At 46.0% G+C, this 15,615-nt stretch overlaps 1 protein-coding gene across 1 annotated transcript in view; it reads right to left on the bottom strand.

Moving 5' to 3' along the window:
- Positions 1-3,717, bottom strand: part of GNE (glucosamine (UDP-N-acetyl)-2-epimerase/N-acetylmannosamine kinase) — a 30,019-nt gene extending 26,302 nt beyond the window's left edge. Inside the window, exon 1 of the mRNA XM_030470849.1 lies at positions 3,644-3,717. Within this exon, the coding sequence (XP_030326709.1) occupies positions 3,644-3,694 (51 nt within the window). The 5' untranslated portion in view covers positions 3,695-3,717. The remainder of the gene's footprint in view (positions 1-3,643) is intronic.
- Positions 3,718-15,615: the final 11,898 nt, after the last annotated feature.

Raw genomic sequence — 15,615 nt, 5'->3', positions numbered from 1 at the left:
CTGCTGTGTGATCTGTTTAATCCTTCAGAAGGGTCTGCTTTTTTTACTTGGATTAAAAGCCCTTAAGTTCATGGTTTGTCTGTTACTTCTGAAGCTCTACTCCTTGTTCAGTCCCACTGGAATAAATGTGATTGCTAGTGCTGATCTTTGACTCACATCAAACATCCATGGGGAATAGTACCCAAGTTGTCTTCAAACCAGTTGGTCTTAGACAATGATGGGGAGAATCTTGTGGTGGAATTTTTCCTCTTGCTATGCTGGTACCTGTGTTGTGCACCTAAACCCCTTGATCAGCAGACAACATGGTTACTTGGAACAACTTGGGGTATGTTCAAACAGGCATGAATAGAGCTGCTGTATGTACTCAGAGTATTCGGACAAAAGCCAGCAAGGAACTAGTTTGATTGGAAGCTGCCATCGCTAGGTAAGACAATAGGTCAGTTTGCCAAATACGAGAGTCCAGTTTCCACTTCAGCTACAGGTGGGAGAGTTATTTGTTACGCATATCTGGTCAAGGAAACCATGCAGAAGAAACAGCCAAGCTACCTGTTTGCAAATGCTCTCATGTGTGAAAGACCAGAAAGCAAGTTCTGCTAAGCTTTCTCAGTTCTGCTCACTTTGGGCTTTTGTCACAGTCAGAAGTTGTGTATATTTCTTTAAAGAGGCAGGTTTGCAAGGCTGAGCTTAATTCTCTATCCAGCTTTCAGTGGAAGCTAAACCCTATGTTGTTTCTGCTTCGTTCTACCATGTTATTATAGTTTTAAGGATGGAAGATACCAAAATTACCACCTTCCAGCAGTGCTGTGGTTCTAACCTTGTGTTCTGCTCTGCACCATGTAGTCCTCCACCCTTGCTCCAAGACTCCTTTCAATGAGTGCAAAGAGACTGAGGGTAGATTGTGTTATCTGTCCAGAGAGGAGCTGCTGTGTTTGTGGGTGTGGGGAGCCCTGCAAGCTTTAACAAAGGTGCAAGAGCTGTCCTTTTAGCAGGAAGTCCAACAGGTCAGAAGCTGGAAGAAAGGAGGAGAGGAGCCAGAAATTATCATCTAATGGTAAGACTGCCTATTTTTTCCATTTGACATATAGTGTTGAAAAGAAAGCTGTATGGCTGGCAGTAAGAAGGAATACTGCATCAAACTTCCGCCTCTTAATAAATACCTCCTGTGCTGCAAACAGATACAGAGGTTCCTATTTGCTCTTCTTGTCCAACTGGTATCTCTTTTTTTTACATCTTTCTTATCCCTTCTGAGGCTCTGTGGCATCCTGCTTGCATGTGGCTGTGTTTCCAATGTGACTGTCAGCTGACAAATACTGCAAATATTATGTCTTCACTGGTAATTCCTAATTTTAAGGGGTACTAATGCTACTACATGATTACAAAAAAAAAAAACCCCAAACCCAGCCAACCCTGTGAAGCAGAGATCTAATGACAGGACTAAAGAATGATACTAGCAAACATGTATTTCCACCTTTTTTCCGTATGATGTGTTTTGTGTGTAGTCTGTGGAGTTTGGATGTTACATGCACAAAGACAAAAAAAGTGTGGTGGAAGAAGAAATATATTCTAAAGATAGTTACAGCACAAAGCATATAATCAGTTTACAGTTTCAAAGACAGATGAGGAAATTTTGAGAGGCAGAATATAAAATAGGCAAGGAAGTGTAGCTGTAGCGTAGCTGTTCAATAAAACAAAAGGTAAATCCTCCTCTCTTGGGAGCTTGTGACGCACTAGGTATCATTACCTGAGTTACTCAAATGTCTTCTTTACTCATGTGACTTTCAGAGTACTCTTAAATCCTAAACTATTACATGACTCTTATAATTTCCTGGAACAGCTTCAGATTTTTTATCTCAAATGCCAGTCAAGAGCACAGTGTTTTTGGTATCAGGCATTACACAAAAGTACATCTTTGCTTTTAATTCTGGGTCAGGAATAAAATGTCCTCATTTTTTGTTTAGGGTAACTGTAGCCCTTATTTTCACTACCAGCAATCTCCAGAAACTTTTTTTGGTTTTGTTTTCGTTTTTTCCCAAATAAGAAACAGAAGTGAAGGAAAAGTAAAAACAACCATGTAACTTTAAATTTGGTACTGTCTCTAAAGAACGCACAGAAAGCCTTCAACCACAAACCTTCTGTAAATGAGCAGGAAGCCAGGACCGTGTGAATGATGAAGAGCAAATCTTTGGGGTGTAGGATGACACTTGGGAAAGAAAAAAAACCAAACCAAACATGTTAAATGGCCCCTTACTTCTTTCCTTCCTTCTTTTTGATACTTATCTAGAAGAAACCACTCATGTGAAGAGTGTCAGAGTCAGCTGTTATTATGACTTAACTTTCAATAGTCTAATTTTCTCAGCTGGATTTGCTATCATACACTTTTATTAAAGCTTTGATTTTAATGAAAGATAGTCCAGAATTACATAGAAACAAAAGCAACTGCTAAAATATTCCCTGATTTTGCCGGAAGGGCAACTCTCCCTACAGATGTTCTAACTTTGGCACACGTGTAGGCTATGCTGTGTCCCTCTGGAAGGACCATGCGCCACTGAGAGACCAGGAGTCTCTTTTCCCAAGACCATCTATGTGCAGGGGTGTGGGAGGTCACTCAAAATCATGTGGTTACAGATCACAGTTTCTGACTCACCTGGCTGCTGAGGTAGTATTTCAGAATCCCAGACTGGTTTGGGCTGGAAGGGACCTTAAAGCTCATCCAGTTCCAACCCCCTGCCATGGGCAGGGACACCTTCCACTAGACCAGGTTGCTCCAAGCCCCGTCCAGCCTGGCCTTGAGCACTGCCAGGGATGGGGCAGCCACAGCTTCTCTGGGCAACCTGTGCCAGGGCCTCAGCACCCTCACAGGGAAGAACTTCTGCCTAAGAGCTCATCTCAGTCTCCCCTCTGTCAGGTTACAGCCATTCCCCTTGTCCTGTCAATACAGGTGCTTGTGTAAAGCCCCTCTCCAGGTTTCTTGTCAGCCCCTTTAGGCACTGGAGCTGTTCTAAGGCGTCCCCTTAAGGAGCCTTCTCTTCTCCAGGCTGAAGCAGCCCAGCTCTCTCAGCCTTTCTCCAGAGCAGAGCTGCTCCAGCCCTCGCAGCATCTCTGTGGCCTCCTCTGGACTGGCTCCAACAGCTCCACATCCCTCTTGTGCTCTTGCCCCAGAGCTGGATCAGGACTGCGGGGGGGGTCTCCCCAGAGCACAGCAGAGGGGGAGAATTCCCTCCCTCGACCTGCTGCGTATACTCTGGGGATGCAGCTCAGCACACGGCGGGGTTCTGGGCTCAAGCACACATTAATAGACCCTGGCAAGACCACCCTCCAGTTAGCAGCCCAACAGGTCCAAACCCAGTTTCTCATTTCCCAAATACAGACAAGGAAGTCACAGTGTCAAGGAACAAAGTGCATGCTTTGGGGAGGCTACCAGTTCCCCATAGCTCGCTATGGACTGAATAACGAGGACCCAGAGGGAACGGCCAATCCCTCAGCTCCGTTCTCCAGAGAACGTCCCGATGCCCGGCACATCCTCCAGCACGGCTGCAGTCCCGTGTGCCGGCTGACAAACGGGGGCACGGAGCCTCCCGCATGCCCGGCGTGGCGGCTCGCCCGCGGCTGGTCCCGTTCCGCTCCCCCGTGACCGGTGACTTACGTGCGGGCCGCGGGGAAGCGGCTCCCGCCGTGGCGGCGCGTTGGTTCCCATGGCGAGCGGCGCGGCCCCGACACCCACCCGCTTCCCCGGCGGCTCCTCCGCGGGCAGGCGGCAGCGGCACCGTGAGCGGGACCTGGGACACGGCGGGAGAGCCTGCCCCGCCCCGCGCCGCACGCACCGCCCCCGCTGCCAGCGCGGGGAAGGGGAGCGGAGGGCTCTGGGTTCGAGCCTGACCTGAGCTGGGTGAGACCGAGCGGGGCCGTGTGGGGACCGAGGGGTAAGACCGCGATAACGAAGGCCGTGACGGTGTCGTAGAACCATCGAATCACAGAATCAACCGGGTTGGAAAAGACCTTCAAGATCATCGAGTCCAACCGTTCTGCAGCACTGCCAAGGCCACCGCTAACCCATGTGACTAAGGACCCATCTACACAGTTTGTGAACACGTCCAGGGACGGTGACTCCACCACTGCCCTGGGCAGCCTGTTCCAATGCCCGACCACCCTTCTGGAGAAGAAATCGTTCCTAATATCCAGTCTACAACCTCCCCTGGTGCAGCTTGAGGCCATTTCCTCTTGTCCTATCACTTGTTCCTTGGGAGCAGAGACCAGCCACCTCCTGGCTCCATCCTCCTTCCAGGTAGTTGTACAGAGCGATAAGGTACCCCCTGAGCCTTCTCTTCTCCAGACTAAACACCCCCAGTTCCCTCAGCTGTTCCTCATCACACTTGTGCTCCAGGCCCTTCACCAGCTCCATTGCCCTTCTCTGGACCCGCTCCAGCACCTCAATGTCTCTCTTGTAGTGAGGGGCCCAGAACTGAACACAGGATTCGAGGTGCAGCCTCACCAGTGCCCAATACAGGGGCATTATGGTTATTTGAGATGCCTCCAGCACAAGAGGGACGTGGAGCTGTTGGAGCAAGTCCAGAGGAGGCCACGGAGATGCTGCGAGGGCTGGAGCAGCTCTGCTCTGGAGACAGGCTGAGAGAGCTGGGCTGGTTCAGCCTGGAGAAGAGAAGGCTCCTTAAGGGGACACCTTAGAGCAGCTCCAGTGCCTAAAGGGGCTACAGCAAACCTGGAGAGGGGCTTTTGGCAAGGGCCTGTATTGACAGGACAAGGGGAATGGCTTTAACCTGACAGAGGGGAGACTGAGATGAGCTCTTAGGCAGAAGTTCTTCCCTGTGAGGGTGGTGAGGCACTGGCACAGGTTGCCCAGAGAAGCTGTGGCTGCCCCATCCCTGGCAGTGCTCAAGGCCAGGTTGGACGGGGCTTGGAGCAACCTGGTCTAGTGGAAGGTGTCCCTGCCCATGGCAGGGGGCTGGAACTGGATGAGCTTTGAGGTCCCTTCGAACCCAAACCAGTCTGTGATTCCATGAAGAGGAACCAGCAGCTTGTCTCAAGGCAAGGATCTGGGGAGGCATGTATGGAACCGGCATCAAACAAGCGCAGGTGTGGAGGACAGCATCAGCCAGGCCTTTAGAAATCTCATTCCAGTTTCTTCCTGCCTTCACACACACGATTTCAAGGCCGTGTCTTGCTGTGGCTTGTTTGCCACTCCGGTACCTTTCATGTCCTGTGGCCTGCGTGTTTGCCCTGTCCCAAAGCAGCCCTGTAATTGCCCTTCTCAAACAAGTCCTAACTAGAGATCAGGGTGCTCTGCTGATATCTGTATTAATTCATTCCTCTGTACCCATGGCATTTTATAATTCTTTGTGTTCTCCTAGCACAGGGTGTTTCTAACTGCTCATTTTATCCTATTATGTATCTACAAGGCAGGCTGCTAAAGAAAGCATCAGAAGAAAAGGCAGAACAATAAAGCAAGAACAAAAGAATTCACAAGAGTGGGCACTCGTAGGATCAGAGAACAAGGAGTTACTTCATTAGTTTGCTGTGATCTGTATGTTGCATTTTTTTCCCCTGTTTTCCACATACTTACGTATCTCTGTGATTCTTCTTTCACAAAGCATTTTGACTGTGATTTCTTTTGCTGTTCTCTGTCTCAAAAAAAATCTTATTTTAGTTGTTTGCAGTCTAATCGGAAGCCTGCCAGTGTTACACTCTTTGTCTGAAGTTGCATCCTCCACACATGCTCATGGCTGTCAGTGATTCACAGCATTGGAACATTCATTTAAGTTCTGCCGTTAACATTTTCTTCTCTTGGGGCTGCATTATGCATGTTGATATGTGTATGCATACACATAAATATATAAGCACGTATCTTGTGGGAGATTTCAGAAAACAAGCTGTATTCAAATTTCACTATATCAGATACTTGGCTTCTAAAATTTCTCCACTGTTGACAAAAAAGGACATTAGATTTGGTACTTGAGGCTCCATTTTTTTTCCTGGGACAATACTACATAGAAAGAAAAGCCCAAATTCCCTTGGCCTTCCTCAAGCCCAATTCCCTTCTTACTATACTTTTCCACATTAGCATTTGTCATCCTGCTTCTCCAAATCTCACTCATCATTTGTCTGGCACGGGGTATTTACTTCCTACTCTCCTGATGATTAATCCACTTCCAGAACGACAGGCTTTTGTTTTGGATTGACACTAATGTAAAGTCATTTATTTAACTCAATTGTTCCTTAGTGCTGTGTTAGGTATTGGTGTGGAAAATTTAAGCCTGCCAGGAACTGTGTCTGCTGGGCCATTTCCATGTTACCTTTACCTCCCAGCAGAAGGTCTCCGTCCTTTGGTTTTCCTGAAGCTTTGCAAAAGCAGGAGCTCCAGAACATGGGATGTTGGCCTGCGGCATTCTTGGGTCCGCCCTGAAAACCAAGCTAACACCTTCAGACAAATGACAATGCTCACGTGCTTGTAGGGGCAGTCAAGTGTTCTTGTCCTGGTCCTTTATGCCATGTAAGTTGCACTGATCTTTTCCCCAGTGGGCAGGAAAACATGACCACAGGCCTCAGAGGTGCAGTAAAGTGCCCCCAGGGTGTCTGAGGCTCTGCACCGAATTAGTATGTACCTTTGTCTTGGCTTCCCTAGCTGGAAGGGCACTGTTACTCTCAGGCAGGCTCTGCACACATACCTGTAGAGGCATGGTAACACCTAAATGCAGCCCTGAGGAGAAGGACTTTGGGGTGTTGGGTGACAAGAAGCTCCCCATGACCCAGTTGTTTGCACTTGAAGCCCAGAACCCCCCATGTGCTGGGCTGCGCCCCCAGAGCGTGAGCAGCAGGTCGAGGGAGGGGATTCTCCCCCTCTGCTGCACTCTGGGGAGACCCCCCCTGCAGTCCTGATCCAGCTCTGGGGCAACAACACAAGAGGGATGTGGAGATGTTGGAGATCTCAGGCAGAAGTTCTTCCCTGTGAGGGTGGTGAGGCGCTGGCACAGGTTGCCCAGAGAAGCTGTGGCTGCCCCATCCCTGGCAGTGCTCAAGGCCAGGTTGGACGGGGCTTGGAGCAACCTGGTCTAGTGGAAGGTGTCCCTGCCTGTGGCAGGAGGCTGGAAGTGGATGAGCTTTTAAGGTCCCTTCCAAGCCAAACCAGTCTGTGACTCTGTGATTCTATAAAGTGTAAGGCTTTATGCAGGAGGGTTGTCTGGGGGATGCATAAAGTGAACCTTTGACACTCCCTCACTGCCCCTCAGCTCAGAGTAGCAACAGATCATTTCTGTAGTATGTCCATCACTCTTTCTCTGCACAAACGACAAACTCCTCCTATGTTGTTGTATTCTCCCTAATCTCGACTGAGCTTGTGAGTCCCCTAAGGATGTACACTCTCTTTGGGCTTGACTGAGTGCCTATCTTCTCACACAAACCCAGCTTCAGATGCCATATCTGGCCTTGTCTTCTGGCTGCTCTTTTAGGGAACAAGACTTGGTAAAATGTTGTTGCCCAGTGTCCACTCAGTCCACAGATTAAAAATTCATTACATTTTTAATAACATTTTGATATTTTTTCATTAAGTTGGCAGAAGTTTGAATTCCTTCCACTGTTCACTCCATTCAACCAGACCAGTGGCTGAGGGGAAAACTGAAATGTGGACCTGGAAGTTTTGCAGGAGGAATTTTCTGCTCCTGTGTGGGAATTCAGAGCCCCTGAGCTGGTGATGCAGGAAGTTAAGAGTAAATGTTGGCTCCTCTGACACCTTCTGGGGTATACTTACTTCCCTCTTCCTTGGGGCAAGGAGGGATAGAAGACCCTTTTCAAGCAATGTCTGATTAAACAATTAACCTTGCTATACTAGCTTTTCCTGTTCTACCCTCCTCTTTGTCCCTTCATCTGCCTCCAGGCTGTTCCTGTGAAAATGGCACATGGACAAAAACCACTCAGAAAAGAGCAGGTACTCTTAAATAGTTCATGGGGGCTCAGTTACAACACTGCAGTAATCCAGTTTAACAATTAGGGCGGTCGAGTTACCGCAGGAGAAAGGAAAGGTCTGAGCTTCTAGAATGACAGAACAAGAGGTGGTTTCTACCAAGCACTGTGGTGAAGGACTCCTCAGGCCATCTGGGGCCTTCCACTGGTTCTTTGCATCTCCCATGTAAGAGCCTGGACACACTGACAGGAGTGGCAAGGGGATCCTGGGGGACTCAGTTGAGAGGGCAGTGAAGGGGAACTCTGTGTAGAAAACCCATAGGCTTATAGGGTTAATAACCAAGTAGCTTGCTCAGATTCAAACAGATGATGAGTATTAGCTCACTTACATGTTAAAAAAGGTCTAAGATCCATCCAGAAGTTAATGTTGTTAACATGGCAAAGGCTCCCAGGCCTTTTCTGTCTTGATACTTGAGGCCACACATTTCACATTGTCCCTTGGCACCATAAAAGCTGAACACATGCCTAATACTACAAGAATCCAAACCACCAAACTGTAGAATCAAAACCTCACCAAGAAAAACAAACCATGGAAAAAACAACTGTAAATAGTTCATGCTTGGGAAAAAAACCTCCAGGAACTTCCTCAGAGTGTCATTTGGCACACCAAACAAGCCAACACCTCCAAGTCAAATATCTTCTTCCTCTTCAACAGGATTCACATCCTGGCCCTGCCCTTCCACAGATGCAACAGTGACTGGAACAGGTTTGCTCTGTGGTGAAGTTACTGGCAAGACACACTCAAGGAGTAATTCAGGCGTTTAAACACAAGTGTCTGATATAATTGTAGAGACCTTTGAAAAGGTCCAACATCCATCATGACCTTCAGCTGCATGTAGTATCTTTTGCATGTCTTCAATACTTTACAACATCTGTCACAGAATCACAGACTGGCTGAAGTTGGAGGGGACCTCTGGAGGTCATCAGGTCCAACCCCTCTGCTCAAGCAGGGCCACATAGAGACATGTGCCCAGGGCCATGTCGAGGCAGCTTTTGAAAGTCTGCAAGGGGCAGACTCCACCACCTCTGTGGGCAACCTGTGCCAGTGCTCAGTCACCCTCACAGTAAAAAAATGTTTCCTGTTGTTCAGAGGGAACTTCCAGTGCTACAGTTTGTGTCCACTGCCTGTCACAGGGCGCCATTGAAAAGAGCCTGGCTTCCTCTTCTTTACACCCTCCCTTCATATATTTGTACACATTGCTGAGATCCCTGAGCTTTCTCTGAGAGAGTACCAGGTCCTCAGACTTTCTTAATATGAAAGATGCTCCAAGCCCTTCATCATCTTTGTGGCCTTTTGCTGGACTCTCTCTAGTAGCTCCATATCTCTCTTGTACTGGGAACCCAGAACTTGATGCAGTACTCCACATGGGACCTTACCAATGCTGAAAAGAGAATGATAACTCTCTCAGCCTTCTGGCAACGCTCCTCCTAATGTAGTTTAGGATAACATCCACCTACTTTTCCACAAAACAGAAGTGTTCTCTTCTCTTGAAAATTTTTAATAATTTTGAAAATGTTTTATTCTGTGTATTTCAATTACCCCAACATAGCCAAATCAAAATACTTCATAGAGGAGGAATATGTGTCACCTTTGAGAGAATAGATGAGAACATTTTAGTCTGAAAAAGATTTTGTTCGAGCAAGTTTTTTGTTTTGAGCATCAGGGACTGCAGTGATTGGACAAAGGGTAATGGGTTCAAACTTAGACAGGGGAGATTGAGATGAGCTCTTAGGCAGAAGTTCTTCCCTGTGAGGGTGCTGAGGCACTGGCACAGGTTGCCCAGAGAAGCTTGGCTGCCCCATCCCTGGCAGTGCTCAAGGCCAGGCTGGACGGGGCTTGGAGCAACCTGGTCTAGTGGAAGGTGTCCCTGCCGATGGCAGGGGGTTGGGTTCCTTCCAACCCAAACCATTCAATGATTCTATGTTTCTATTAAGTTATGCAAAACAAAAGAAAGTCAGAGGTGCTGAAACACACAGTAGGCTTACCTGACTTCTTCTCAGCCTAGTTTTGAAAGCCATTTTAATAGCTAGGTATTGCCAGATTTTACCTGAGGGAGGTCAACTTTTTAAAGCTACTTTGGCACTTAAAATGTAGCAACACACCACTGGGATTTTTGGAAGTGCACTGGAAGGTACTGAGATTCAGAACTTCCCTTCCCTCTAGTACCTAGCCAGTTGGGATCGAACTCAACCATGATCTTTCTCCATCCATAGGGACTGTAGTGTATTTGAGAAGCTGACAGTGTGATGCCCTGCTTTGTCCTGAAGCAGAGTGCTCTGAGGCTGTTGAGAAACTGAGAATGCAGTCATTCTGGACTTCAGCCCCAGCTGAAGGTGGGGAAAGTATTAATAAACCTGCATGAGTGCTGAGACTTGGCACCACTTGTATGGGCTGCCACCTCTTCCTCTGTCAGAGGACTTTCAGGGGTGGCATGTCATGGGACAGGGCACGGTAAGCAGGACTCCTTCTGCTTCCTTCTTCCCTTTAGATCATGGAGTTGTTTTAACATGGACGTACAGTTCTCACACCAAACCCCAACTCCACGTTCTTGGTGATGCAGTCCACTGTGCTTAGCAAACTGCTGCTGTATTTTGCAACCAGTCTTAACAGCCTAGAGAAAAAGGGCTATGTGTGTGTGCTTTTACTCCTTGCAGATGACTGGCTTTTCTGTTTGAGCTGCAAAACTCAAGGACACATAGTTCAGTGAACGAGCAGCAAAAGATAATCGCAGCTTTGCTGTATGGCAAAAACCTGCAGTCAGGGAGAGAAAGCTGTAATACTTGTGTGAGAATGGCATGCCCAGCACATGACAAGATTGATAGTATTTGGTTAAAATCTGATAGCTGACACACCAATCCTTCCCTTTTTGAAAGATGCAGGTGAGAGCAAGTCAAAACCACCTCTCAGAACTGCCGCAAGCATTCTGGAGGGAGCAGGTCAAAAGACAGGGCTGTGGTCAGATGTCCTGCTCTGGCTGCTGGTGATCAGGCAACTTCCAGCCACTTTTCCATCAGATCTGGGATGTCCACCAACACTTCACAGGTGACTGTTCTTCGTCATAGCCAAGCCATATGACCTAGTTTAGACTTCTACTAACCTAACCCTAGGTCTCTGACACCCATTTGCATTTGCATGTGTGTGTTTTACTGGCCAGACTGAATGCGTAGAAGTATTTTGAGTTTAATTACTGGAATTTAAACATGTGCTTATGCCCTCTTGAAATCAGTATGGAGGAAACCCACACCTTGCTATTTTGCTGACTGTTGTTGCTCACTTACCTTCATTCTAGTTGTACTTTTGGGCCTCTCTTCTCTGAGAGAACTTTGAACCTTACCACTTCAATTCTACATATGTCTCTCAGTCCTTAGGGGTTCTCCTCCTAAGACTATTTGATGGCTGTAGGGTGTGGCTTTTGAAACCTACAGATGAGAAGTGCATATGTTATGTGCATAACATTCCGTTATTCATGCAATTTTATCAGTGTGCTCACAGGGAAGAATGTATTGGTAGGCGGTATCATTCATATCAAAATTAATAGCAGTATTTCCTACCTATAGGCACTTCCAGAAACACAGAACATTTAATATCTAAGTCCAAGATGCTCGGTTGTTGAAAGCAACGGGAGAACTGTTGAATAAAACTCCCAGAGAACTCAACACAAGGAACTGTTCCCCACACTTCTGCAGGAGATGCTGTACTCTCGTCCCCTCCACCCGAGCCCTGATAGTCCCTATCCATTTCAGATGGAAAAATAATTCACCCCGAGCCCAAATTTGGTGAGGTAATTAGTCATGACCTTGTGAGCAGCGTATACTAGCTTTTTGTCAGAGAGAAATAAATGCTGCTTGTTTAAGATGAGTGTAAAGGAATGATTTCATTCCCTTTCACCACTGACACTAGAGACTTCCTTTTATTCATATTGTATTTACTTAATCTCCAGGGACTTAAGTTTTATTTGCCCCAAGGAGGTCAGCAGAAAATGACTCACTTTTCCTTTTCAGCAGACACCCAGCTGATCTGTACCTGAATGTTTGTTGTTAGTCAATCAGTACTTTAATCAAGGTGTGTTGTGTTTGTTCTTTAACCTGTGTCTCTTTCAGTACATCTTTCAGAAGGAGTCAGGAGAGTGTTACATTCTCTAAGAGAAACCAGAAGAGATTTGCTCTTTAGAAAGTAAGAAAATATAAAATACATGGCATCAAAATCCTCCATTGTCTCTTTTTGGGAATAAGACAATAAAAAGAAAGTATCTGGGATTTGCTCCACTATCTCATACTCTCAGATAATTTTATCCCAATTTCTTTTTGGGAGGAGAAACACAAATACATTTCCTTAGACTGCAAGGACCCTATGATCCAAGGAGAGTATCAGAGAAAATTTGTGCTGTATCCTGAAAGTCTGCATACCTACAGGTGAAAGTATAAGGGAGTCTTTCACTGATTCCTTCATAAACTAAGCTTAGGGACAGATAGGTAGGCCATCAACATGTGTTTTATTCAGGTCTTGCCAAATAGACTGTGCCAGGATGTCTCAAGTGAAAGTGGAGCTGAGGAGCGCAAAGACTGAGCAGAGCTGTAAACAAGTGTCCAGGATTCATCTGCAGCAGCAAGGAAGGGACCAAGATGAAGTGACTTTAAGTAGAGAAAGCCAAGTCCCCTTTAAATTGGCTGACTCTGGCACTGCTACCTCTTCATTGACCTGGCTGAGAGTTCTCCACAGCTCTTTATCTCACTACTATGGCTACAGCAGTGGAAGCCAGCATGGATATCATGACACATCAAGGTAAACACAGCCTCCCCAGAAGGTGAAAGGACAAGTTATGGACAGTAAGACCAAGTTTCAAGGCAAGCTGGAGGCAGGTTCTCCTAAATCAAGCTAAGCCTTTCACATTGGGGAAATTTGTGTTTGGCAAGAGGCTGCTTCTAAGGACAGTCACCAAGAAGCAGAGCGTTACCAGTGCTAGCAGTCTAAGCGCCAGCCTCATAGGTTTTGATGTCTGAATTTGCACTTTAAAGACGCAGTAAAAATCTCATACCCGAGCTTTTGGGACTGGGGTATGAGAAATGTTCACTGAAGGTAAGGGGAAAGGTGAGATCTAGAGGACTTATCATCATCATCGTCATCATCATCATCATCATCATCATCATAATTGTATCATAGTAATAAAAATCTGTGTGGGATTGGCATTCCTGTGGTCCTATTCTGTTTGTGTTCCTGTCTGATTAATCCTCATTTCCTACCTGTATGTTCCAGGCCTGCATGAATCAAATGTTAACCATCAAGATAAGAATCCACATGCTAGACCTTTGGACCTCTGACATATATACTGTTGATATGGCAAAAGCATCCTGCAGTCCAGGTGGACAACAGCTCTGATCACTGGCAGAATGGTGGGGCCTAGCATGCTGTGAGGAGGAGCTTGTTATGGGGCTCACATATTGGCTGGACCAACTCAAGCATATTCTAGTGCTGCTCCTTTGATCTGCCAGCCCAAGGTTTTGTTCCAGCTCCAGTTGCAAGCACTGCACAACAGGAGAGCTGCAGCAATGCTGGTTCAGGGCTCGAAGGACACATGGCATAATGTGTGCTTGGAGCTGATGCGCTCTAAGGCATAGGGTTCTTTTCCCTAGCACCTTTTTACTGTTTCCAGGACAGTTAATGAGCAAAGAGGTGATGGAACTCTGGACACGTGAAAAATTCAGCTCTCCTGGGTGACTTGGACTGGCAAACAGGAACTGTCACTTTATCTTCAAGCAAAACAATGCTTCATGCAAAAAACTGAGCCTGTGGAGGCATTTCCTTGCTTCACATGTGCTAAAAACTGTAATAAATGGAGGCAATAAATGTTTTCCTCCTCCACAGGATTTATTTTCTTTGATGTTTTTCAGATGTTTCCTTGCCATTTCTTTTTTTTTTTTTCTTTTTGCATTCATTAGTCAGTCCCACTTGTAGAGCTACATTTGTTTTCCATTCTGGGTTTTGCTGGTCTCATATTTCTGAAGGTGATGAAGGTGCAGGGTACAGGTAGCAAATGCAGGGCACAGCTCCTACCTTAGACAGCAGACAGACTCAGTATCAAAGCTGCTGTCACATGGATAGGCCAGGAGAGTGAAATAATATATGGACCTTGGAAGGAGAAGTCTTGGCTCTTCTGCAGGAGGCAATGTGGACAATGACTAGTTGTCTAGAAATAGTGTGGAAGGGACACAAAATGCCACATTTTGTGTAGTTCATTCCCACCTCCGAGCAATGTTTAGCTGTTACAAAGATGATCTAGGTCAGAGTCAAGCTCTCTGCTGAGAAGGTGCCACAGGACTTGCTATTCTCACCTGGCCATGCTGCTCCATGCTCTGAGGCATTTAATAAATTGTTCTGATTGCTAATGTTAGTGAAGGGAATCTTTCCACTCTTCTCAACACCAGCTCAGAGCAGCCCATTATTGAACCCTGTGAGCTAAAACCAAACACAGTGCAGTAGTTGTGAGAATACCGTCTGTTTTACATAAGGTAACTAAAAGGTGTTTCTCAAATGGAGGGCAGTCATGCAGGCAAATTTTCCATGAAAGCCAGTTGTAACTAGTCTCTTTAAAGGTCATTATTTCTCTGCAAATGTTTGTTTAAAAGTTCAAGTGTGATTTATGGTTCTGAGCTTGGCTCTTTGACAGCTTTTTCCTGGCTGTGCAGAGAGGTGAGGTGGTGTTCAGGATGTTGTTGGGTAGGCAGCAGAACCTCAGCTCCCAGCCTGCCATTAAAGCTCCAGGCCATGTATTTTCCCTTTTCATCTATTTCATGTCTTCCTATAAGGCTGGTTTGCCATTTGATGAGATTTTTTGTTATTTGGACAGTCTTCAGTTCACACTTGGATCCTCACTGCAGTTACTCCAGCTCCTTCGAGGTCCCCATAGTAAGTTAGCAGAACAGAGTCCTAATTCCTGAACAAATAACTTATTTTTAGCTTGTAGACCTGTATACGACCAAATATAGTGGGCCTGGGATTGGTGCACATTACTAGAAACTGAGTATTTCATGGCAAAATGGCTAAAAAAATCAACAGAGATTTTAATTTTAATATGCCAGCCAAGATGAAAAATGGTTTCATTTTAGGTTGACAAAAAGCTCACCAACCAAATAATAATTCCTGTCTTGCTGACCACCTGAAGCCCTTAATAGTTTTGATAAGGGACAAAAAGTTGCAGTCAAAAGCAAAACGTCTCTCATTTTTGTTTGTTTAAGATTCAGCCAAACCAAAGAAATTAATTCTTGTTACAGACTGAAAATGTAAACTTTTCTTTTGTTTATTTGTTTTTGTTTTGTTTTTGTTTTGTTTTGGTTTGGTTTGGTTTGGTTTGGTTTGGTTTTTTTAAACATGAATATCTGACATTTTGGGAGAAACCCAAACCATTTCCTTTTTGCTGACCAGATAGATTTGCATTCGAGCAAATAAATTTGTTTCACTGAAATCTTTCCCTTTCTCAGCAAAACAAAAATGTCATTGAATCTTTTTGTTCCGCTCTCAGATGGGGCTTAAGAAAACATTCATGAGCTCCTTCTGGGAACAGCTGCCAAAATCCTGCCTGGCATGGCAAATCCAGCTTGTTTTGCTGTGTTCTGGTTTCTGTAACTCAGGGAGGGTGGTGTCATATA

This window comes from Strigops habroptila, chromosome Z, assembly GCF_004027225.2.
Source record: "Strigops habroptila isolate Jane chromosome Z, bStrHab1.2.pri, whole genome shotgun sequence".
NCBI classification, from domain to species: domain Eukaryota; kingdom Metazoa; phylum Chordata; class Aves; order Psittaciformes; family Psittacidae; genus Strigops; species Strigops habroptila.
This window is presented reverse-complemented; position numbering and strand designations above follow the sequence as displayed.